The following is a 26,341-nucleotide window of genomic DNA, read 5'->3' as shown; positions in this document are numbered from 1 at the left end:
CGAACGCCGGCTGTCTGGTTCATATGCAAATTAAATATAATAAGTTTCACATACATAAGCGTCCAGATGTGTCTGGCGTTCGCTTGTGATCGTGGACTTTGGAGCTGGGGAGGCCTAAAGTCCCGAGTTCAAGTCTCGCTGTAGACGCATTTGGACCGGTTGCTGTGAGTGAAAAAAAAAGCCTCCCCCACTCACAGCAACCGTGGGGGGAGGGGTAGAAAGTGCGATTCAACCCCGCGATGGGGGGTTTCGCGATTGGAAAAGTCAGGGGGTGTCTCGGGACGCTGTCCGGAGTTCACCCTCTGGTGGAAAGAAAGATATATGTGTATGTACTAGAGGGCCTCTGGCGCGGGATGAAATAAGCCCCGTAAGCCCAAAATGCAAAAAACCCCACTGGGGATAGCTTGGTGTTCTGCGCGATGCGTTCCCCAGTGGGGTTTCTGGCAAAATAAACGCCAGTTTTGCATTTTTATTTTCTCGGAATCCATCCTAACAGGGGGTGGTTGGGGTCTATTTTGTAAAATATTTCGTAAATTACGTCAGGGTAATAAGGAATATCCTTATCCAGCCGACAAAACATCCACTCGGCTCTGCTCATATCAGAAACCTCGGGAATAGACTTACCGGTAATTTCAGACAAAAGGTAGGGAATAGCTTTGTAATATTTCCCTAGTTTTAATTTTTTCAGCGTTTTCCGTAGACTTTGTGGGGTTGGCTCTTCTAAGTGGTCTATGATTTTCTTCTTTACTTCGTTGTCTAAATATACCGGTCGTAAACCTTGGATATGACTCATCCAGTCTCGGAAGTATTTTATTCTTTTGTATGGGGTCTTCTTACGACCTCCATTGGCGTAATACTGCTCTCTGGTAGCATTTGGTACGGCATTGCGAATATTTTTACCACACTCGTAACACTGTGCTGACGTGTCGTCTTCTATTTGCATTTTCTTACCACAACACCAGAAACCCCGAGGCTTGGGTATGTTAACTTTGGATCTTAGGCAAATTATACAGAAGTCATTTGCGAACTTTTTACATTCATGCATATATAAGACAAATATTCCTAACATTCGCGCAACATATAACGGGACACGGGTAATTCCCGCGGGGGACGCTAGTGCATAAACACGGGTAATTCTCGGGCGATTCCGAATGGTGACCGCGAGTCCCCCTTACTGCTGCTAAATGACTTTTCGATATTTTGATTTTGTCCTCTGAAAACGAACTTTGGAAAAATATCCTGTAGACAGGGGGAGGGGAAGATTAGGCGGACTGAGGGTAGGTGGGTCCACTAACAACGACAATAATAAAAAAAAAACATAGAGGGAGGGGAGGCACCAAGGAGGGTGTTATAACAACATGTAAACCTTGAGAGAAAACCATGGAAGAATTTTCGACCAATTTGTACGATGATGAAAGCGGAAGTGGACCCACCTACCCTCAGTCCGCCTAATCTTCACCTCCCCCTGTCTACAGGATATTTTTCCAAAGTTCGTTTTCAGAGTACAAAATCAAAATTTCGAAAAGTCATTTCAAATATTTATTTTAATTTTTAATTTTTGAATTCGAAAATTGAAAATTGACATTGATGAGATAATATTCGAATTTTGACTTAACAGATCAAAAACAGTTTACCGTGTTTGATACTCTGATCAAAACACGCGGGATGTTGGGAGAACACGAGAGGAGCGTAGGAAACCACGACGCGTAGCGGAGTGGTTTCCAGCTTCTCGAGTGGACATGTTCAATGTCGAGAAATGTACACGTTTTTTCTAGTGTTTTAATTCAAATAAGTGGTTTCTTTTTCCTTAAATTTGCGAAAGTAGTGATAATTTAAGCAAATGAGCAAAAAGCTTTATTTAACTTTTCATTTAAAAGCCCTGAATTTGTATTTTAAAAACTCTCGCGCGCGCGAAGCTTCTTGTCGCCATCTTTAGTGAGGGAAAACTCTTTTCCCTTATAAGGAAACCTAAATCCTTTATATGGTGTGTGTCGGTCTTTCCCTGGTATTTTTTGTCGTCATCATGTCTCGGCTGACGTGAGGTGGATTTGATCTCTGCTCCTGAAGCACCTTGGGCAGAGGACATTTGTCCCCGGCCCAAGGTGCTTTGCGAGCCATGAAGATGTTTAGAATAGTAAAGGAGCGTCGAAAGTGTAATAGATTGCAAACAATTAATCCGTGAAAAACTAATTACTAAATAGTACAAAATAGTGCTAATGAAACAATAGAAAACAATGGAATTTTCATGAAATTGTGCTATTTAGTATTACTAAAGTTTCACGGTTCTATTGTTTGCACCCTAACACGATCCAAGAAATGGTTTCTCCTTTTAATATTTTTAAATATTAAAATAGAATGATACATTATAATGTCCGGCCAACTTGTAAGACCCGTCTTGTTTATGGTGAGTGTATACAGTATTTTGTAGATTAGTTAAGCATATTTTATCTATAATTTTTTATGGTTTTTATAGTAAAAAGTAAATTAAAGATCACATTCATTAGAAGTCAAGAAATTGTTTTACTTTTATTTCTTGCACAGTGAAAGGAATTTAATAATAATATTGCTAAGGGAGCGGTTATTTTTTTACATTCTTCTAGGCTTACCTCAATGTTTGAAGAATTTCCATGTAGTGACTTACATCACCAAGAATGTGTCTTTACAAGTGATGTAAGAGGAGAACTTACTGCAAACTTTGGGAATATAAGTTATTCTGAACAGTGGTTTGCAGTAAAAGAAGCATTTAGATCAACAACAAGGAAAAGAAAAGGAAAGGAAAGGAAATATGTTTATTGTGGTGTAAGGTGTATTGCTAACAAACATAATTTGGAGAAAGAAGTTGAAGAAATGAAAAATCTATGTAAATTAGAAACAAGAAAGAGAAAACATGCTGAAAGGATTGCAAATACTTATTACAAAGAATGGAGATCAGAGAGAGCAGAAAAAGATAGAGCAATTTCAACTCAGTCACATAAAACATCCGTTGGTGTGTCGCCCAATTCACTTTTTATCCCCAGTGAATTGCTACAGACTGAATTTGACGGCAGAAAAGACATTGTCCTTGGCTGTGGTGTTTTTGGAACTGTTAAGTTATGTAAGTATAAGGGAAATTATGTGGTTGTAAAGTATCTTAAAAATGTGAATAACCTGCAGAGCACTGAAGAACTTAAAAGAGCATTGTTTCATGAAGCCAGGATTCTATTGAACTTAAAGTGTAATGAAAGTATTCCATCGCTTGTTGGTGTTAGTGTTGACAAACACCCTTTGAAGATTGTATTTCAGTTTTATGGTATACCGAAAACATCAATAACATTATACTCAATATGCAATATTAATGGGGAAATAGCTTTTGAGCTCAATGAAGATCAGTGGCATTGCCTGTTCAATAAACTTGCTAAAGGAATACATCACATTCATTGTTGTGGGTACTTACACAATGATATAAAGTCTGATAACGTTGTCATTTACCAGAATGGTGAGCATTATTTGCCAATGTTAATTGACTTTGGAAAAAGTTGCAAGATAAAGGACAGACACAGAAAACAGCTAAACCAGGAAGAGCAAGCTACCTATCTAGATAGGTACAAGCACATAGTTCCTGAAGTTGTTAATGGTTCTCATATCCAGTCTATTTACAGTGACATATTTTCATATGGTTAGTTAGTCTATAAATTATCTTCATCAGTATGTTCTAGCTCTTATAAATTATAAATTGAAAGAAATCATGAAAAAAACCTATCATGTCAAGACATGGAACTGTCGGGCTTCCTTAACAAATATCATATCGATTTTGGAATTGTAAATGAAATTGCTTCCCCTAGGAATAAGAGATTTTTTTTAAAAAGGAAATTTTGCTGGTTATTCAGCTGGACATCCAATCCTATTTTGCAAAAATACAACAGGTTAACAAAGCTTTCTCTGTAGAGCTGTAATGATTTAGAACAGTGTACCAGAGGAAATCAAAAGCATAGTAGACATTACCAACTTCAAAAAAGCAGTGTCTACCTTTAAGAGAGTATTAAATATTTTACATGTATATTTATATTTTTATGATTCAAGTTGATATTGTAAATTAACCAGAAAAGACTTTTATTGCAGTACCGAATAAAGTTGATTATTATGGGGAGTATTATCCTGGATTGGACTAAAATCAATCTTTTGTGTTTGCAAGGTCATTTAGCATTTATTCAAAACCCTCAGTGTTGGAAGCATGTAATACCATTCACTTTTGTATATTTGGGGGCTCTCAAAAGAGCCGTTTTGGTTGTTTCAAACCATGGACCTTGATGATGACCTTGAGGCTTGATCTGGTTTTTTTTTTGTGTGTGTGTGTTTTGTTTTTTTTTGTTTTTTTTTGTTTTTTTGTTGTTGTTTTTTTTTTGTTTTCTTGATTCACTCATCCAAAGTCAGTTACTACTGCAACTGAAAATAAAATACATTATGACATATAAATATCATCAATAACATTATTGTATAATGGTAATTTGTGATATGAACAGAGTAACAGTTTCTGTAGTATCCCAGGATAACCCCACCCAAGGTATTCTTCAGCTTTTAGAAGTATACTGCTATTTCAAAAAACGTTTTTGGGGAGAATACTGAATGCCAAGAAGTGAAAGGCGATAGCCAGACCGAAAGGAACTATGAATTTTGCAGTAATACATGCAAATTAATAATGCTGGCTGCATATAAAGTCTAACAGATGATAATGGTTTGTATATTATCTGCAGTGGTCTATTTTTTTAAAAGACTTATTTAAAAGACTTAAAAAATGTTTTCCCAAAAAACTTTCAGTTGTGCTATTGCCATGCAAGTATCACATTTCTCGTATTTTTCTGAGAACGTTTTTTGAGTATGACAAAGAGTGAGCAATAGGTTATCATATAAAAGTGTATTCTAGTTATTATTTATCTAATTACTGTACCCATTTTTTCATCGTATTCTTTCTAGTCTTTTAACCATTTATTCATTTGCTGGATCATTCATTCAATCTTTCACAGGTCCATTCTATTATACATATACATTTGACAAGCATCCCTTTTTACTTCTATTCACTAACTTATTTATAGAAATGGAATAAAATTTACTTTACCAGTCCATGAGTGTGAATAAGGTTTCTTCTTGTTTTTTTAAATGTAACTTGCAGGTATGCAATGGGAGGCAGTACTATTTTCCTCGGAGGACACAGTGATGGTCTTTTATTTTCGTCCTCTAAATGATATGTACAACGAGGACACGAGCTGTGATCGAAATTCTCCCTCAGTTCATATCCCCACGATACATATAATTTAGAGGATGGGTCCACCTCGCAAACTGTGCTAGAATCATCTAATTGGCGAGACAATATATCTGCTCCAAAAACGGATGAAATTTCATCAGCAGTGCACGAGAACTTGATATTTCGAGCACCCGAAAAATCAAGTTCTCGTTCCTTGGCTAGAGGGAAAGTTCCTTTGTCGAAGTAAGACGAAAAAGCTTTCTTCGAAAAGGGAACTTTCACTTGTACCCGCCGATCAAGACCAGTGTCTTGCTCGGGAGTACAGCGGAATTTCAACTCATCAAACACAGCGTGTTTGACAAGCCAAAATTCGTGCTCCTCTGGGTCAAGGGCTGGCAGGTCTACATTTGCCAAAGCACTGCTGGATGGATTTCCCGAATTAGCAGATATAAAGCCCGCCAATTCAGGATTGTCTGCAAGGCAGACCCAGCTGTTGTACTCCTCGCCGTATCCCAGCCATTTCACGAATGCTTGGCCATCTTCACACTTTAAAATCTTCTCCACCTTCCAAAGTTTTTGCCTTCGGCCTCTTTTTTTTGGAGGGGAAGAAGGGAGATCAATATCTTTGGCAAAATCTACATATTTTGGTGGAGATTTTGCCACTCTGCCGCTTCTTGTCGATCTACGAGACGCCATTTTGTTTTAACGTGTGACCGAGGGAAAACTCACATACCTTCCAAATATGGACTTCATTACTAGTTCCCAGGCTCCCCAAAATATTAAGACGAATGACATACAATTATTTGATATGGAATGCTCAGAAAATTCCGAAGTGCAAAACTCTAAACAGCCTGGACTAATTACAATACCGGTGTTACTTGCACAATTCGATCTTAATTATTCAAAAAATAGAAGTTTGACTGGTAGTCACTGTAAACTTGAGAAGCAGATTCAGGATATACGTGTGCTGCTTTTGCAAATACTAGCAATTTTGATACTTCTGTCTGCTTTCCAGCCTCCGTTTGACATACAAAACGTGCCGTTAAATAGAGTCTTCTTCCAGGCTACCGTGGAAGTGGATTTGATGGCAGGGATGTGTTCTCTCTAATACAAAGACAGCCATGGTTGTTTTGGAGAAATACAGGTGAAACCCCATAAACCTTCATAACGAGCGTCCAAGGAAAAACCATTGGAAATAAGTTCGTGGTGTTAGGAAAAGTTCGTCATTCGCAGCGAATGAATGAACCGCCAATACCAATTTGGATTATCACTAATGGAGAAGGAACGATATTATCTGCCCACTGCCTGGGTTGCAAAGCAGGTCTAGCAGAGTGCTGCTCTCATGTAGGGAGCGTACTGTTTTATATTGAGGCGTGGAATCGTATACATGGAAAGTTGGCCTGCACACAAGTGAAATGTACGTGGCTACTCCCAACTTACGTAAACGAAGTACCGTATGCTCAAGTTGAAGACATCAATTTTAAATCAGCTCGAAAGTTGAAAGGTGAATTAGACGATAAAATTGATGGTGTACAACCTTCGACTAGCACTCCGATAGGGAAAACGAAGTCCTTCCCAAATGTCACCCCTACAGAAACGGATATGAAAACCTTTTTTGTAAAACTAAATGAGAGCAAAAAAAGCCTGTCATTCTTTCTCTAGTGGCTCCATATGCTGATCAATTCGTACTAAAAAGTCGGCGTGTTCCAGCGATACCATCCCTATATAATCATGATAATCTGAAGCTAAACTACCCAGAGCTACAAAAGTGCTGCAAAGTCGAACTATCTCTATCTGATTCCGCGTTTTATAAACATAGAGCTGGTCGTGTTGGGGCTTCAATGAGTTATTCTGTTGCCAATACAAATCCTGACCAACCATCTATCTCACTTATTAAAAACATTTGCTATCCACAGTTGTTTAGTGTGCAATCTAAAGCAATCAATCATGGAATCAAAAATGAAGGCAAAGCCATAAAGGCTTACAACCATCTCATGTCTGCAAACCATAAAGATTTTGTACTGATAAAGTGTGGAGTTTTCATTGATAAGCAACATCCCTGGATGCATGCTACGCCTGATTTCCTCTGTTCCTGCTCCTGTTGTGGTGATGGGTGTGGAGAAGTAGTGTCCTTACATTATTGAAAACTGGGACTTTGAAAGTTATGTGCTTAAGAAAAGTTCTTGCTTAGAGAAAGTGAATGGAATATTTCGACTAAAGAGAAAGCACCAGTATTATTACCAAGTGCAGCAACAATTGTCTATAACTGGTCGCCAATTTTGTGACTTTGTTGTGTGTGCATTCAGCGACAACAAACCGCAAATCTTCATTGAAAGAATTTTCCCAGATACAAGTCACTGGGAAGCTATCGTTCCCAAAGTTACAAAAGTATGGCAGACATGCATACTACCCGAGATTCTTGTTCGATGGTATACAAGAAAACAGCATTTACCTGAAATGAAACCAGCAAACAAGTCCTCTGGTATTTGTTACTGTGGAATGCCTTCTCAAGGAAGAACTATTCACTGCAGTAACCCAAAGTGCCTAATAAAGGAATTTCACCAGACATGTTTGCATTTATCAGATTCAGTCCCCAATGTTTGGTACTGTCCTAACTGCCGCTTGCTAGCAGAATTTCAATGCAAAAAGCCAAGAAAAGCATCAAAGGCAAGTTCTACTAAGTGCACACATAATGATCAAGCTTTGAAACTGGACAGTATTTGTGTATGTGGCTCATCACCAAAAATGAATGAAAGGCTTCTCAAATGTTACAGTGAAAATTGCCAAAATGGAAAGTTTTCCATCTCCAGTGTCTGGACTATAAAAGAATGCCAAACAATAGTCAAACTACGTGGGTGTGCAGCAAATGCAAGGTGTCTCAAGCAGCAAAGTAACTGCTTCTAGTTCTATTGGTCCTACCACTTGTTCTTCTTCTTCGACAGCCAACACTGTTAGTGCTGCATCAACAAGCCAATGAAAATGTGAAAACAGTATTCCACAGATGCAAGCAGCTAAAATGGACAAAAAGGAAAGTACACTCCTTGGTAAAAATGCTAGTGCTGTATCTACAAGTTATTCATCAATTATTGATTCCAGTGATGATGAATTGGATGTCAAAATAACACAAGTGACTAAAGGGGTATTAGACAAGAGGGCTTCCCTTGGTAGCCTCGATGACAGTCATTTTGACATCATTAATTCACCTACTGGATGGCTGGACTGTACAATAATTCAGCAAGCGCAAGTATATCTACAAAAAGTCAATCCTCTGATAGAGAGCTTTCAAAAAACAACCCTTGGCCCCATTAGGAACTTTGATTTTGGCACTTCAGAATTTGTTCAAATATTACACACAGGACATATGCACTGGGTCTGCATAAGCTCTATTGGATGTAGACCAGGCATGGTCAACCTTTATGATAGTCTCTACCATGATATCATTGCCAAAGAGGTTGAAGAACAGGTAGAGAGTTTAATGGCAGACAGCTACATAGGCATAGAAAATGTAACAGTCCAGCAACAACTGAATGGGAGTGACTGTGGAGTTTTTGCCATAGCATTGCTACATGTTTGGTTCATGGTTTCAACCCAGGAGACTTTACATTTGACATACCCAAAATGCGCCAACATCTGGCTCAGTGTTTGGAAATTGGTAAAATTACAATGTTTCCATCAGTTTAGAATGTGTTTATTTGAAACAGTAACGTTGGTTTAGAAGAGCAAATGCATTTATACCATGAAAGAAATACAAAGTTGTTAAAAAACATAGTAGCTATTTAGCAAATAACAGTGTTAGTTTCGATCTACTAGAATATTCATTACGCAAAGACAAACCTATACACCTATTTCATTTAAGAAAGGTTGTCATCACTAAAGGAGAAAGGTGATAGGTTATTCATAGTTCCAACAATTTCTGGAATCACTTGTTTTTCTTTTTTTATGAGTTTTGAGATAGGTGCAGTGTATACAAGAGACCACTATATTCTATTGTGATTTAAATGCAACAATTATGGTAGTAAATTTTAGAATTAATAATAAACAATTAAGATTACACTAGTTTTCATCAGCAGTGTCCAAAGACAAAATAGCTACTCTAACAGGAATAAAGCAGAAAAATGTTGCTTTTGTCACCAATACCTTTTGAAGTTTTGAATACAAGAATATTCTGGTATTTCATTTTTATCTTTATAAATAAATTCAAAATCTTAAATTTTGGTAATAATTATTATGTTTATAATCTAGTCAAATGGAATGATTGGTGGACAAAGGTTAACAAGACCAGAACACACCCTTAAAATTCTATCAATGACTGGTGAAGACCTCAAAACAATCAATAATCACCGTTGTCTTCTTTCCAAACGAAAATTCGAAGCATTGAGGCATTGTTCTCCATAGTTCATCCCGCTCAGGCCAGTATATTAGTTGAGAGAGTCGTATGTCCATGATTGTTATCCAGGTAAAAAATATCCTGGAAACAGTTGGTGCAGACACTTCAAAACGGTATGCAAGATCCAAGTATGGCACATTAAGTCGGAGTTTCATCAAGACCATGACAAGTTCCTGGAACTTTGTTAAGGTCAACGACTTTCTTGACACATGAGGGGCTACATGTTCATACACAGCTTGTAAAATAGTACCTTCCCATCTTCCAGCATATCTTCGCGATCGAAAGGGGCTTTCTTTGGCTGAGAAAACATGTAATCTAACTCCTCAGTTTGTGTGCTTGACTCGGTCATTTCTGGATTTACATCGTTTATTTGCGTGCTAGAGTCAGTGATCTTACAAAGTTCATCCAGCTTCGAAGTAATCCCGTCCAATAAATCGCCATCTTGGCAGTGCAACTTTGATTTCTCACTCGCTGATTGAAGGTCATTTGCGATCTGGCTGATTTCCTCAGTTAAAGAAGGAGAGTCAAAAGAAATATTGTCGATTGTAGCGCCATCTTCATCCAGCTTCGCTACCTTTGCAGCTGACTCCTCACTTTTGCACGTTCGCTTCGCGCGGCTTGAATGTCAGAGTTTTTCTCACTTACTTCCGTTTTGTTGTGTCCCAAATTTAATGTAGGCACCCAATCGACGTTAAACTTATCCCAGTTGGCAGCAGGTTTTCCAGAAACGAAGTGACGGCTGCAAATTCTCCCACTGTTGATGATCTCTTCGGTTAACCCAACCCTACTAATGGCGGCCAACCACTTTCTACGTCGTTCAATCGACAGCTCTTCTGCTTCCTCTCCTTGACTTTTTCTAACCGATGGAACACGAAAGAGGGAAATTCCCTTATCACGAACACTCCTGATATGACAATTGACCATTAAACAAAGAACCATTATAGAAAATTTGCTAAAAATATTGACGTTTTGTCGCTCGCTTGTGATGAATATCTTTTGTTTACGCTTAGTTGTGCACCAATATGGCGGTTAGCAACCGTTGTCATGCACCGAGTCACGTGGGTGAAAACCGACAATAGATGATTAAAATCTATGTGTTAGCATGAACAAAAATGTGTTGAAACTGATTTCTGGTTTAGAAACTCTAGTTATTTTGCTTTAAAGTGCCTATAACCTTTATCATGATCAATTTTGATTTTCTGTGTGTTGGAGATGAATAAACAAAAAAAAAAATTTTTTTTTTTCGATTGACTAAATATTCTCGGAGATATAACGTCGTAAAGTACGCAGTTTTGCCACGCCCTATCGATTTGGACGGGATTGCGAGGTCTGGTACCTAGTTTGCGTCGAATGACGTCACAACAAGAACGACTTGGCTTCCAATAAGTAAAATAGAAATGTTTTATTAGCCAAACTAGCATGGCAATGGATGAACTGCCATTCGTTGTTGATTAATTTTTTTAAACACTAGCAAACGTCAGCGAAAATTCTATTTTTTTCGGTTCGAAAACCTAAGAGAGGGACTTTGAAAGCTACTTCAATAAATAGGCAATACGCAAGTATGGTTCTCAACACGCAATACATCTGTTGTGTGTGACGTATATATGTTGATTGTTGTGTACTTGTGTTCACCGTTGGCAAACGTTTTGTATAGGTTATTGGTAGATCGATCTCAGATCAATTTCATTCAGACTGATCCAACTGCTACTCAGGGGAGAAAGCCTTGCGTGACGACACTGAAACCGGCAGTGGGGAGAGTACGTGTGAACGGGCTCACAGATACTAAGCTGAGTATCAGGCTCTCCCCAGGCCCCTAACCTCTCCCCAGGCACCCTGTAGGCCTCTCCCTGTAGGCCTGATACTCAGGTTACACAGATACAGAACATTTGAGCACAATAAAGAGCGAAGAGCACTAAGGTGACAATGTTCATTGCTTATTAAATCTCACAAGAACTATGCTTTTCCCAATGAGACATCTTTCTAACTGAACTTAAGAGTTTACTCAGCTTATAGTGTTTGAGAGAACCGCTTTTCTGTTACGTTATTCTGGCATATAATATACAGGATATAGCAAGACCATATCATAATACGCTATCATATTCAACAAGTCATAAGTATGGTCTATGTTCTTTATAATAAATAGCCTGGGGCTAATATCATATACTGACATATTTAGTGGAATCCCCTATCTCTATTGGTTATCATCCTGTCACATTTTACTTGTCACGCAGTGCATGAATGATATGCAAATCTGATCATTTAAACAAGGAAATATAAGTTGTTGTCTGCGATGGTTGAATAACAAGCTCAAAATGATAGTTTTTTGGCCGTGCTAAGTTTCCTAACCGAACACCATGGAATCAAACGAGATGATCTAGTCGGCTAACTACTTGACAGCCTTTCAATCCACCTGAGTCCTCGCGATCCGTCTTGTATGTCTTCGATTGAGGATGCAAACTTGTGCGACCACCTTTTTGAGGCAAGGCATTGTATCCAAACAAACCGTCTGAAGGTACTATTTTGATCGTTTAATTATTCCCTGGCTTTACTCGGTTAATGGATTATATCTTTTATCTCGTGCGGAATCGAGATGAAAGTGCGACTTGTGAACAGAAATCGAGACGGAGAAGAATTGCTCGGTTCTTGCACAAAAATTTACATTCTTGACCTAGTTTACTGTTCGTTCTGTTCTTGCAGGGTTTTCTCTGGGTTCTCAGGTTTCCCTCCCTCCGTACTAATCAACTTCTAAACTCCAATTTGATTGTGGAATATGAACCTCAGAGTTGTTAGCGACTTGGTAAAACCAAGGACACTAGGACACCGAATGTGGTTGGATTTCTATAGGTTTTTTTTCCTTTCGATTATTTGATTTAAATCAACGTTATACTTGTTTACTTATCTTGTGTCCGTGTTCCTTCGTCCGCTGTCATAATGCAGACGTTTTCATTCCAAAGGTCAAACGGTTTGAATAGCCTATGAGCGTTACTTCTTTAACGGCCGTTCCGTACTTGACTCTGTTTGTACTATACCAACAACAACGCGACCGCGTGATGCTCCTTACTTACATTATAACAACGGACGAAGGAACACGGACACAAGATAAGTAAACAAGTATAACGTTGATTTAATTCAAATAATCGAAAGGAGAAAAAAAACTATAGAAATCCAACCACATTCGGTGTCCTAGTGCCCAAGGTAAAACAAGGACGATTTTTGTAATCGTTTCGTTAGAAGTGAATGGAATCCGTGTTGTATAGTTTCAGACGAAACGCCATTTAATATTTTGAATCTCTCGTTTGAGGGTCATTTTCATCCAGATATCATAGCAGTTTGTGTCCTTTTCTTGTTTTCATTTACCCCAACATTCTGTATTTCTGGCAAAATTTGCAAAAATGTAACTACACAAAAAAATCTCTTTCGTTGGGATATTTTTTTTTCTTTTAATTCGACTTCGAACTACAATGTTAATTTAAGTGATTCAGTTGATTTTTAAAATACGATGTGTCCTTATGTGACAAAAAGAGATATATTTATATGCAATTGTTTTGAGCATCGTAAAAATTACAATTTCAATCATACGAAAGCACAGCGTTTTAACGTTATTAAAATATTAAAAGCTATTAAAATAAATAAGCGCTGAACATTCTAAAATTACAATACTGTAAAAATACTACGGGTTTGCACTAAAAATACGATATATCAAAATACAAATCCTGAAGGATAAATATATCAAGATTAAAGCCAACCGTTACATCTAATGCATCGTTCAACTTTTTTACAGTTCTAGTGTACTTCCCATGGATGTCAGGTCCATATATACTTTTAATACATGCTGTGTACATCGTCTGGTTATTGCTCTAATAATATCTAGTGGCTGGTTGTTCTCGGTCTGCAAAGAAATCAAAAGTTCAAATAGAATACTAGTAAAAAGTGTAGTACCTAATGTTCGTAGTAAACAGATCACGGAAGCATTGGCAAGACATAAATCCTGATGTGGATATGCAAACTAACTACTATAATTATGATACGTATAACTGAAAAATGGCTCTCCTATTACAAAATACGTATACCATAATAAAGATAAGAATACACATACAAAATAAATATATACAATTAAATTGAAAAAAAACAATCGATTGATTAATCATTATAAGTAATACCATGGCAATGAGGGATATTAGTGATTAAATGTCCCCTTACATTTCCCTTGTAGTTTCGCTTCGAAATTAACCTTTCTACTGCAAAATATGGGCCACTTGTCATCCTGTTTCTTTTCATCACCTTTACTGTCTCTAAAAACCAGGTTGCAGACTCATTAAGCCGTCTGTAGAATCCTGGCATCGTTTTTCGATTGGTACTGGCAGCCATCTTAGTACAATATTAAACAATGAATACGCGCCCGCGGTACCGAAACGCTGACTGTACGTAATTTTTCGCCATGGAAACTACAGTTCCAGAGAACACTAAAAGACACACTGCATGGAGTACTAATGTATGCAAACAATGGGCTCAAGCAAGAGACAATGAATTTAAGGACTTTGAGCCTGAGAACAAGGAGTTTGTATCGATACCACCAATTAAATTGGGTGGCATTAATATGCAAGGAGCGAATTTAACCAATTTTAGCATAAACATTAATATTAACAAGTAACGTTCAATTGGAAAAATTAAACAATTATTATTACAATCAGTTCTAAATAAGACGTGTGAAAAATCAATAAAGTGGTTGAATAAACGTTAACTTCTTGCTTTTTGTTTCAAAATGGCTTTGCGCATGCGTGAAGGCTACCCTTGCACCGAGAAAATTAAAAATTTGTGTAAAACATTAGATTGTAAAACATTAGATTAAGTTGGTAATTTTAGTCCATTATAACGCATGCGCAAAGTTTGTCCTAGCGTGTAGAATCCGACTGTAAGACCAATTTCTCTATCCCACATTGAATAAAGCCTGTGGCAGGGTGGTATACATCCTCATTAAAAATGCATCAGATTTCGAACCGGGTCATTTTAGACTCGGTGTCCCGATGATTACGTTACATGAGGGACAACCTCTCATGAATAACATGAGGGATATTTAGTTTCTAAATTTCCTTCATGTTATTCATGAGGGAGGGTTGTTAGTGATTAAACGTCCCTCCAAAAACAATGGATCCTGAGGTGATCATGGTATTAAATAGATAAATGAATGAATAAATAAATAATCATGGCTTGTTTATATATTTCAAAAATTATCTGATGACAGTGCGAATCGAAAAACCGTGGGCACCTAGAAATATTCTAGGAACTGTTTATGCCAGTCGCCCATGTGATCTGAGTTGGTTGGTTAGATTTGATTTCTTTTACCTTTGTTATATTTACACAGAAAACACGGCTCGTAATTCCTTGCAGTGAAGGTCAGTGTAATATTAAAAAACCATTATATAAGAAATCCAAAATTTTCAAGAAATTAAAAAAATTTCTAATGAAACATGTTGTAGTTCACTACTAGATATAAAAACGCGTTCTGACAATTTTGATATTTTTTCATTACTGGGGCCTGTATCTTTAATCTGGCCTTTATGGTATTTCCCTTCACTTTATATCTTGTGGCGAGCAGCTCATCACAAGTTGCGCACTGACTGAAAACTGTAGCAGGTTCAGTTGAATAAAAGATTATTTACTGGAATTATTGACGGGTGTATATAATGATTTTTTCCTTACCCGTATCTTAGATGTTTTCTTCATTTTCTTCAGGTACTTTCTCATTACCCTCGTCTCTTTCCTGTACTTGGTTCAATAGCAGCAGTTGTATGATGTCGTACACCATTCTAAACAACTCGTGCAAGGCTCTCAGTAGGTTCATCAGTGGTACAATAACAGCTTCGTTTGGATCAGTCATCGCGTTTACTGCTGTGGTGTAGTGGCATTAATACTGTACGTACGATAAAAATGGAAAAGCCCAAAGCCTGCTGTGTTGTGTTCCCCATATTCTTTATATACCGGTTATAAGAGGCGTGATCCGATCCCTTATTGGTAGATTAGTTGCTATGATTTGTTTCGTTTTGGCGCGAAGAAGGACTTGCAACTCAGCATCCGTTGTCTAACTACAACAGGTCAAAGGTCAGGTGACTAGCTAAGTGTGAACAGGCTCAGGGATACTAAGCTGAGTATCAACAATCTTGGATAAAAGGAGTTGAGAATTTTTCATCTAATCATGAAATAGTAGAATTTCCCTTATTAAAAAAAATATTGTCCGTACCCCCTCTCCCCCAGGACAATGTTGGTCCCAGTAGGTAAAGCAGCCCTGTATCCCTCGAAACCGAACATTGTTTAGGGGGGGAGGGGGTCGTCTTAAGGGGAATTTCTCATGCTTTTCATGAAAACACCATCAAAACCAAAAATTTCTCAACATTTTTGACCAAGATTAAAGGTCTCCCCAGGCCCCTAACCTCTCCCCAGGCACCCTGTATGCCTTTCCCTGTAAGCCGGTTGAGATACAGAACATTTGACCACAATAAAAAGAGCGAAGAGCACTAAGGTGACAATGTTCATCGCTCATTAAATATCACAAGAACCATGCTTTCCCCAATGAGACAACTTTCTAACTGAACTTATGAGTTTACTCAGCTTCTAGTGTTTGAGAGAACCGCTTTTCTGTTACGTTATTCTGGCATATAATATACAGAATATAGCAAGACCATATCATAACACGCTATCATATTCAACAAGTCATGATCGTGGTCTATGTTCTTTATAAATAGCCTTGGGCTAATATCATTAATACTGACATATTTAGGGGAACCCCCTATCTCTATTGGTTATCGTCCTATCACGTTCCACTTGTCACGCAGTGCATGAATGATATGCAAATCTGATCATTTAAACAAGGAAATATAAGTTGTTGTCTGCGATGGTTGAATAACAATCTCAAAATGATGGATTTTTGGCCGTGTTAAGTTTTCTAACTGAAAGGCACCATGTAATCAAACGAGATGATCTAGTCGGCTAACTACTTGACAGCCTTTCAATCCACCTGAGTCCTCGCGATCCATCTTGTATGTCTTGAATTGAGGAGATGAAAACTTGTGCGACCACCTTTTTGAGGCAAGGCATTGTATCCAAACAAACCGTCTGAAGGTACTATTTTGATCGTTCAATTATTCCCTGGCTTTACTCGGTTAATGAATTATATCTTTTATCTCATGCGGAATCGAGATGGAAGTGCGACTTGTGGACAGAAATCGAGACGGAGAAGAATTGCTAGCTTCTTGCACAAAAATTTACATTCTTGACCTAGCTACTGTTCGTTCTGTTCTTGCAGAGGTTTCTCTGGGTTCTCAGGTTTCCCTCCCACCGTACTAACCAACTTCTAAACTCCAATTTGATTGTGGAATGTGAACCTCACAGTTGTTAGCGACTGTATAAAAACAAGGACGATTTTTGTAATCGTTTCATTAGAAGTGAATGGAATCCGTGTTGTATAGCTTCAGACAAAACGCCATTTAATATTTTGAATCTCTCGTTTGAGGTTCATTTTCATCCAGATATCATAGTTTGTGTCCTTTTCTTGTTTTTATTCACACCAATATCCTGTATTTCTGGCAAAATTAGCAAAAATGTAACTACAGAAAAAAATCTCTTTCGTTGGGATATATTTTTTTCTTCTAATTCGACTTCGAACCACAATGTTGATTTAAGAGATTCAGTTGATTTTTATAATACGATGTGTCCTTATGTGACAAAAAGAGATATAATTATATGCAATTGTTTTGAGCATCGTAAAAATTACAATTTCAATCATACGAGAGTACAGCGTTTAACGCTATTAAAATAATAAAAGCTATTGTAAAATTCATTAATAATGCATGAGGTAATTACCCAGTGAAAGACCTGGATTCAGGTCACGTGGATGGTTTGTAATTCTCGATACAGAACGTGTGAAACTTAAAGCACGGGGAGGGTTGAATAGTCAGCAGGGAAAGGCTGGGGTTGATGAATTGTAAATAGTATGCTTATTAATATGATTAACTTTTATAAAAAGATCTCTAACCCGCCTAATTAGTATTCTTAACTTTTATAAAGATCTCTAACCCGCCTAATTAGTATGCTTAACTTTTATAAATAGTCGTGTTCTTTGGAATTCTACAAGGTTTATTAATCAATAAGTTTGTACATGAATACATGCCAATATTATAGATATTACTTATTCGCGTACCCAAAGTTGATATTGCAGTTGTTAAATACTGAGCTTGCACAAAAATTATTAATATTACTGCTCAACGAATCCTCTGAAATAAATATTTTTCCACCTAAATATAAAATGCGATTTAAGGCAATTCATTTAAAACACCCAATAAATTTACTTGCCTCTTGTCAGCTTTATTGAGAACGTTCAATGCATTCTCTCCTCTCGTCTCACTTAAATGTCGGTTAATCGCACACATTACCAAATAAAGCGTTTTAGGTGGATAACGCTCTCCATTTTTCTTGGCCACTTCGCCAACGAACTTACACAACCAAAAGTTTAAGGTATTTGGCAACATGTGCTCCAGATTAACGGTCAGATCTTGAACGTCATCACCTTTGAGACCGGCCACTCCAACGTGTTCTAACATTGCTAATTTATTTGGCCGTTGTTCCTGCCATTCCTCGAAAACTTTTATGCCCCATTTAGTGTTGTATTGAGTAGCTTTTGGAGTAGCTTCCGACACTAAACTGGACTCTTCTTCTTTACTCTTTGCAGAGCGAAACCGATCAGCCATGTTTCTACTACAACCTCTCTATGAAAATGAACTGTTAAATTCAGTGTTCAATATTTCGAAACTCCTTTGGGAGAACTCATTCCGGCAACTAAGCCATGAAAGAATTTTGTTATTATCAATGAATAATATGCTATTCAATTTCGTCATACAATCAACTAAGTCCTCATTTGTTAATAACATTTCAAAACTCATGAATTATTAATTCATTTCACAAGTAAGATAAAATATTCGCGTCCGACCTTTATGGGCTTTAAAACGGCTCGCCTGCGGCTCGCCGTTTTAATTGCCCATAAAGGTCTCCCGCTCATATTTTATCTATTACTTAAAATAGATAAGCGCTGAAAATTCTAAAATTACAATATATCAAAATACTACTGCTTTGCCCTAAACTAAATACAATATATCAAAATACAAATCCTGTAGGATAAATCTATCAAGATTAAAGCCAACCGTTACATCTAATATATCGTTCAATAGAGTTTTCACAGTTCTAGTGTACTTCCCACGGATGTCAGGTACATTTATACTTTTAATACATGCTGTGTACATCGTCTGGTTATTGCTCTAATAATATCTAGTGGTTGGCTGTTCTCGGTCTGCAAAGAAATCAAAAGTTCAAATAGAATACTAGTAAGAAGGGTAATACCTACTGAATTATGTTTGTAGTAAACATGTCACTGAAGCTTTGAATCATCAGTGCTATTGTTGATGGGATGTTTATACGAAGGAATTACGATTGTAATCATGGTTTATTTTAGATACATACATAGTTTATTTGTTAAAACTGGTTAAAAGGTTGGCAAGACATAAATCCTGATTTGGATATGCAAACTAACTACTATAATTATGACATATAACGACATATATATAACTGAAAAATGCTCTCCTAATACAAAAATACGTATACCATAATAAAGATAAGAATACACATATAAAATAATATATACAATTAAAATAAAAAAATTAATTAATTAATTAATTAATTAATTAGATAAATTAATGAATAAATAATCCTAGCTAGTTTATATATTTCAAAAATTATCTGATTAATTGCGTGACCGTGCCGTGATCAGTACTGAATCGTAATTTTTAGCGTCAATTTTACAGTAATCGAACTTCTAAACGTAAAGTGGAACCTCAATCACGCAATCACCAAAGATCGCGTTTTTTGCTCATATACCGACAATCCCAAAACCTTTCCAATGGAGCTTAAATTTACCAAACCACATTGAACTTTCAAACAACGGCACGAACAATAATTTCTTAGTTTTCAGGGTAAATTTCATGGCAATCTTTACGAAAATCCTTAGTCCTGCGTTGATTCGGGAAGCGTGATTTTCGCATATATTTCAACCAAATTCAACAGGTTTCTATGCAGTCAGAATTAATTTTCCCAAATCAATCTTTAAAGTTTTGAAAAGATCTATTCTTCCTCAACTTGCAGCATAAATATTATTTCAATCGGAGAACTTGCCCATAGTTAAATCTTTTTTTCTTTTGAGGCAACTAATTAGCATATGTAAACACAGGCCTCCTATTTTCCCTCGCCAAAATTCTTCCCTTTCCCAATAAGTTTGAAATCCAGTCCAATGAACGAAAAAGAGTGATACATTAAGAAGAAAGTTCAAAAATTGTCATAGATGGTTTATTCTTTACGCGCGCTCTGTTCAAAGTTTGTCCATTTTCACTCCTCTTGAGCGTCTCTTGCTTGGGTTTCGGTCGAACCTCTTCTGTGGCCGTTTTCTCGAAAATAAAATAATATTTTCGAAAACTAACTACCCAGGGATTCATATCTAACTTCAAAAGAACAGCGAACTTGATTTTTTGACCCTTGCCACCATTTGTTCGATTCTTGTGGACATTGCGTCTTAAACATTTGTCACATAATTAACTTTACAGTGCGGGCAAGCCTGACCGGGGTAGGGTATTGTCTATGTTTTTCTATCCAAAGAAAATCAAATAATATGTTGAACACTTCTGATAATTCGGCATTAAATATGAAACAAAACTGAATTAAAAGATTTGATGGCCAAAACATATTTTTCTAAAATCTTCAAGGCTCCGAAAAAACAGTTAGTAAAAATTATAAGGAACCCTTCCCTGTTACAGTTTCTTGTCAGTTTCGTTCATGGGTATGTAGCGCATGGTAAAAACATTTGGTATGGACTATGCATAAATTCTTATAACATTTTTAAAGGAAATATTGAAGATAAAACAATCGAAATTTTGTGCTGTTATCATACTGTTGCTTCACGTTTCTTGTACCTTTTTATCAGTCTTCCTCCTCATCATGTTCCACGGGTTCTTTTCCCCTTGTAGGCCTCTCTTCTCTCCTGTCAGCCTCTAAACGGTTCACGTAAATCAAGTATAAAATGCAGACGATCATCTCAATTATCTCGTGCATTCCTTCTACTAAGTCCATGATGTATGGAAAATAAATTGATTTCGAAAAGAAGTTTAGAAGGTGAATCGTCAAAACTAAGCTTAAGAGTAAAATATAAATCGCTGTCAACTCTATATATATATTAACGCGTGTCTCAACCAATGACTGATTGCCTACGTCCTACGTCACAATATTTTTTCTCTCTTACTGACTAGACTAGGAACTACGTCCCCACTGGGCGGGCACTGGCAGGCAGGTTGAATTCAGAGAGTGACAAGTAAGCGACATCAGTAAGCGACACAGATGATTGCTGATGCGTGTAATCTTCAACCAATGGGAACATCACTTTCGGGCAGTACTGTCTATTCACATCGTAGTAGAAACATAACACACCGCCAGACTTTTATCGAAGAGTATTGATGCTACTACATCACAGCACTGGACACAATGACTGATCAGTTGACCATTAAAAAATTCTTTAAAATTAGTGAAAAGGAATTGCAAAAATCTCCAAGTAGTAGATAAATAAAAGGATACTTGTCTTTGTCGAGAAGGTTTGCGAAAGGTAAAGTGAAATGTAGGGAACGAAGAAAAACGAGAATCTGATATTCTTTTGTTTATCTACTACTTGGAGATTTTTGCGATTCCTTTTCACTAATTTTAAAGAATTTTTTAATGGTCAACTGACGTTTCACGTTTGCCTTAACAAGAATCTTAAACTCAGTCTCTATTATTTATCAGCTTCCATGTGAGCTTGTTTTGTGTACAGTAAAATGGCACCCATTTATTATTATTACTATTACTATTATTATTTCAGATTGAAAGTGAAGTGCTGCGGATTGATTCGTCCTTTGTATTGTATTTCCTTCATATTGTGTTATGGGAGAGTCAATATAGCAAGATGGTATTGGAAAGGGAAATTCTTTTAACTTGTTTCCATGGAATCAAGTTATAAACAGCAAGAATATACAGTCCTTTGACAAAACGTTGTCGTTGATCGGATCATCCCTACGCGCCTAGACCGAAAAGGATAACGGGTAAATTAACATGAATAATTAATTGTTCTCTATCAGTCGGTGACAATAGCACAATGGAGAGCAAAATGCACGTTTGTCTTCGCGTATTACGCAAGGAAAACAAGAGCACAGCTTCACATCATATTCCATCAAGGATGTCCCAAATATCGACAACGTGCAGGCGCTAAAAGATTATCTGCTTGAGCGCTGTTCAGACGAGTTATCGCCGGCTAAAGATAGTAGCTTCGAAATAGGTTACTTTGGGGATGAGAGCCAAAAATTTAATATTTCCAGTCCAGTACAACTTGCCCAAGACGTGTTAGATAACATATGCGGCAGCTAGTAACTGTGAATTAATTATCCCCATGATCCTATTTGGTCTAGGCGCGTAGGGATGAAGCCGATCAAACGACAACGTTTAGTCAAAGGACTGTAAGTTTATGTCATATCTTCAATAGTAAAATGTTTATATAACAATAAGTGAAATTATAATTGGAATAAAGCAAATTAAGTTTATAATTTCAATTGATTCATCTCCCTCGTGAGAGAAAACAGTAAATTATGTTGTTTTACAACCCACAACTATTAATTTTTCTATTTTTCATGGGCTAAATATATTAATATAGTAAAATCATCGAAAAAATAGACCTACAGAGCCGTTGGATTGCTTTTTACTCGTATTCAGTAGAGTGTTTATTAGTTAAATGCAACAATCTTTGGATCATTTGTAATATCTTTTATTGTATTTGACAGTCCATATTAGCACGCTGAACAGTAACAAAACGTATAACAATTTGTTGTCCTCAAAGACGTTTGACTCGAAGATACTGTACTGCTATCGAAAGCAAAAGGCGAACAAACAGTATTAGGCAAATAGTTTAGAGATATATGCTATTGATCTGGCATTGCATGGCTTTCAAAAGCATTTAGATACATGCATCTAGTCACCTTCGATTAGTATGTTATCTATATTAGAAAGGCTCCATTCACGAATAGCTAGGACAGAATTGCGCACATACATACACCGAAAAACTCATAAATGAACATTGCCTCCCCCGAGAAATGTAACTGAACTGTTCATGACCTTGATGAATAGTTCCATGAATATATAGAGCTGCATTGTTCGTAGAAATAAACATTACAAATTTACCTCAAACTCCACGTTGGTCGTACGAAGAAAGACCATGACGCTGCGCAGTGGTCATCTGTGCATAATGTAATAAAACAGACCGCTGCCCAAGTGTGTTGTGTGCGCATGTTTCGGAACTGATGACGTAAAAATCCATTATCGCAAACGCATCGAGATTTTTTCTACCTAACGTCTCCAGTGTCCAGTCCTCTCGTTCGTGTATAAACAGGATACCCGTCAAAATTTGTGTTGCTCCTCGCTTCGCTCGCAGCAATTATATTAGAAAATCTCGTCATGACAAGCCAATTAGCGAGAGGTTTTTCAGCCGTGTCGTGAACGTGTTCATCCTTCCATGAAGATTCCCAAAAGCTTTTGATCGTGACTTTGAGATATTCTTAATGGAAACATGAATACGTTCGCGACACGGTTGAAAAACGCTCGCTAACATTGGCTATCTTTCTAGGACACTGTAGCCAAGTTCACTTAAGAGGCGATGCCGGCCAAGAAAAATGAAGCAAAATCAAAAATTCGTGGCCACGCAGTCTAACAATCAAATACCTTAATTTTTGGCTTGTAGAAAGGTTTTAGTGAGTTTAGCAACGTGTTGGGGTTTATTTGACAATTTATAAAGAAATCCTTGAAAAAATCGAAAAAAACGATTTCCGCTTGTCGCTGGTCTAAACATAGCTGCGACGTCAGTACCAGCGGATAACGCTAGCTAGGGTTACAAAAACTTGTTCTCGGTAACAAAGCAGCTATAATTTATTGGCAACCGCTCACCCAATTTTGATAGATTGCAAATTTAACATATTTTTTATTCATATCAGTTTAACGTTTAAATTCAATAAATTTAAAAGCGTAGAAACACTTTTTTTGTAAGGGACTGTGCAATAATTATCAGGAGGGGGGGGGCTGAAAAAATCAGAGGGGCAAATATCAAACAAGTAAAACTTTTGATACGATTTGCAGCTTGTGGTTGCTCAGGAGAGGTGAGACTGTAACTGGTAAAAGATCTCAAGTCCATCAAAAGTTATCAAAGCGGTTGTAAAATGTAACTACCCATAATCCTTGTTGGTCTCAGCTTCGTAGTTTTTCAGGCGACTAACTTTATTGAAATAAGTGTATAAAAGCAACATGAATGAAATGCAGGAGGTGTGCCAGAAATTGATGGTTGATGAAACCACTCTTAAATGCTTTGTTCAACATCTTGAGTTTCTTAAATTGAAAGCTCAAAAAAGGAAAGCTGAACGAAACACCCTTCCAAACATTAACTGGAAAGATGAACACGAAGTCAGAGCTGGTAGCACGTGTCCTTAATTTTGCTCTTGCTGAAACACCTAGGGATGAAATAATTAATTCCAGTGATAGTAGTACAGAACAGTTCCTGTGTAGTGATTCCGAATGCGACTCTGATTCTTCTGAAAACAGCTCTGATGTGGAATCAGATGACTATGAAATGAACGGTTTTGGAAGAAGATGACAGTGAATAAGCGCTTATGGAGGCTTTAGCAGAATGCTACCAGAATGCAAGTACGTGGAGAACTAGGCGACAAATCCTCTCGATAATGACTCAGTGATAAGGTGACATTTGGTGCACTGAAGACGTGGATCCCAGAGCTAACTAGATATCGTTATAGTGTTGCCAGAAAACATGCACTTCTCCATGGTAGAGGTGATCCACCACCTCTAAATTTCACTTTAAAATGATGTAGTTTTAAAACAAGTTTTAATTTTTTTTCAAAAGTACGCAGTCACCTTAAAATTGTCCACCATCTTAAATCTAGCTTAGAAACCTGGACCCGGTTGTAGGAAGGATGAATAGCGCTATCCCTTGGTCAAATATTATCCTGCGGATAAATTTATTGAATAACAGCATTAACTTATCCTCTGGATAAGAATTTATCTGTTGGCCATATTGCTATCCACCCTTCGTAAAACTAAAACCTCAGGGATCCCACGAAAAAAGACAATTGGCCACTTTAGAAACAAGTGAAGGAAAGGGAACGAGTATATAGAAGGTATTGATATCATTGGAAAAAATTGCCCATACATTTGGAATATTTGCTCTTTTTGGTCTTTTTCCTCTCTTTCCAAAGCAAAAGGTTGTTCTTAAAAGTAAAGTTATATAGCACAAGTAAACTGCGTGACAAAACATCCTAAATGACCCGTAAGTCTTCTGTTCTTTCGCTAACTAGTAGTTAGTGTGTTTTCGCAACTCTGTTTTCGAGGCTACGAAACTTAAGAAACCATAAGAGGCGAATGTATAGGCCAACAGATAGAATGAGCTTATAAAATCAGCAAAAATACGGTTCTAAATTTTAACAAATTCCTAAGAATTATATACGAAAATGTTCAGGAAAGCCTGGGGTTTTCAAATCCACTTCTGTTTTTTTGACAGGTTCTTTTTTATATCAAGGAGAGACGATTTTCTAGCTTGACCCCGGTTATGTCATGCATTTTCTCTTGTAAAATACGTCCAATAGAGTACATTCAACTCAAAAAGTACGGTGTTTTTTTTCAACAGAATTCAATCTAAACCATATAATACAGTCCGTGAATAGTTGAATAAACTGCATCCACTTCTGTTTTTTGCCTAGATAGTCATTATTTTGAGAAAAGATCCAAAAACCGTGTTTCTGAGACATAATTTGTATGGGCTTACATGAGGGGGCGTGAGCTTGAAATCGTAGCTGACCAAATGTTAACAGTTTTTTTTTCTGATGTTATCTTATTAAAAAATTAGAGAGGACAAAAAAGGTCACATCAAAATTAACAAATTTCTGCAGTTTGGCTTCGATTGGCTAAGTAACAGCTAAATTACAAGCCATCAAAAACATTAAAAAATTACAAAGATTGTGAATGTTAACTAAGGGACAAGCGTCCCCAGTAATTTTTGAGATGTTTGGGAGGCTGCTGCACAAAATTGAATAAGGTATGAAACCCAAAATCTTGAAACTCCAGAAATTTACTAATTTCAATGTAATCTTTCATGTTATTATGTTTGACTTTTTAATTAGGTTTATTCTAAAATTTCGTTCCCAGTCCTCAACTCGTTTCTAAAGTGGGCAATATAAGCTTGATATGTAAGTTGTCAATCAGAGTTCTATTGGACAATCAAATATTACGGCCACCTTTTAGGTAATTAAAACCTTTCATGTGGTTAGTTTTCGTTTTTCAGCTGAAGCAAAAGACGTGCAGAACAAGTTCAAGCTGCTCCTTCAAAATTGTTATCCTTCGAGAACTTTACTACGACTCTAGTTCTGGTTACTCATTTGGTGTCACTGGCGATGCCATGCCAAGACGTTCGCTTTAAATCTCTAGCTTTAATGCATTCCTGTATCAGATCTGTCTATCTTTCCAAGGTCAGTTACCATCCCAAAAAAATTATAGGAAATTAGATTTTTATAGTTTGTACCGCACTACAAAATGTGGATAAGGTCCTCAAGGGGTAGAATGGAAGCTGGGAT

General features: G+C 37.0%; 2 protein-coding genes and 2 long non-coding RNA genes across 7 annotated transcripts; 2 read left to right on the top strand and 2 right to left on the bottom strand.

Moving 5' to 3' along the window:
- The first annotated feature begins 579 nt into the window (after nt 1-579).
- LOC148913420 (misshapen-like kinase 1) lies at nt 580-4,529 on the top strand. The gene is made up of 2 exons (XM_089025975.1): nt 580-643; nt 2,601-4,529. The coding sequence occupies exon 2, from the start codon at nt 2,611-2,613 to the stop codon at nt 3,658-3,660; it is 1,050 nt and encodes a 349-aa protein (XP_088882101.1). The 5' UTR covers nt 580-643; nt 2,601-2,610; the 3' UTR covers nt 3,661-4,529.
- Nucleotides 4,530-5,083: 554 nt separating this feature from the next.
- On the bottom strand, nt 5,084-5,914 carry LOC148913419 (uncharacterized). The gene has a single exon (XM_089032035.1). It carries the CDS (start codon nt 5,912-5,914, stop codon nt 5,084-5,086), a length of 831 nt encoding a protein of 276 aa, XP_088888161.1.
- Nucleotides 5,915-11,849: 5,935 nt separating this feature from the next.
- Nucleotides 11,850-22,901, top strand: LOC116288409 (uncharacterized). 4 transcript variants are annotated; one of them, XR_004196183.2, is made up of 4 exons: nt 11,850-12,117; nt 14,968-14,998; nt 15,339-15,437; nt 21,547-22,901. It is a non-coding gene; the product is annotated as an uncharacterized LOC116288409 (long non-coding RNA). The 4 variants fall into 4 exon arrangements; XR_004196182.2 differs by having other exon boundaries at nt 15,339-15,518; XR_016119695.1 differs by having other exon boundaries at nt 15,339-16,721.
- On the bottom strand, nt 13,281-13,964 carry LOC148913418 (uncharacterized). Its single transcript, XR_016119699.1, has 2 exons — nt 13,806-13,964; nt 13,281-13,494 (listed from the first exon to the last, which is right to left on the bottom strand). It is a non-coding gene; the product is annotated as an uncharacterized LOC148913418 (long non-coding RNA).
- Nucleotides 22,902-26,341: the final 3,440 nt, after the last annotated feature.

This window comes from Actinia tenebrosa, unplaced genomic scaffold (assembly GCF_029948245.1).
Source record: "Actinia tenebrosa isolate PJP-AT-01 unplaced genomic scaffold, QUT_ActTen_1.0 PGA_scaffold0__85_contigs__length_37466705, whole genome shotgun sequence".
NCBI lineage: Eukaryota > Metazoa > Cnidaria > Anthozoa > Actiniaria > Actiniidae > Actinia > Actinia tenebrosa.
This window is presented reverse-complemented; position numbering and strand designations above follow the sequence as displayed.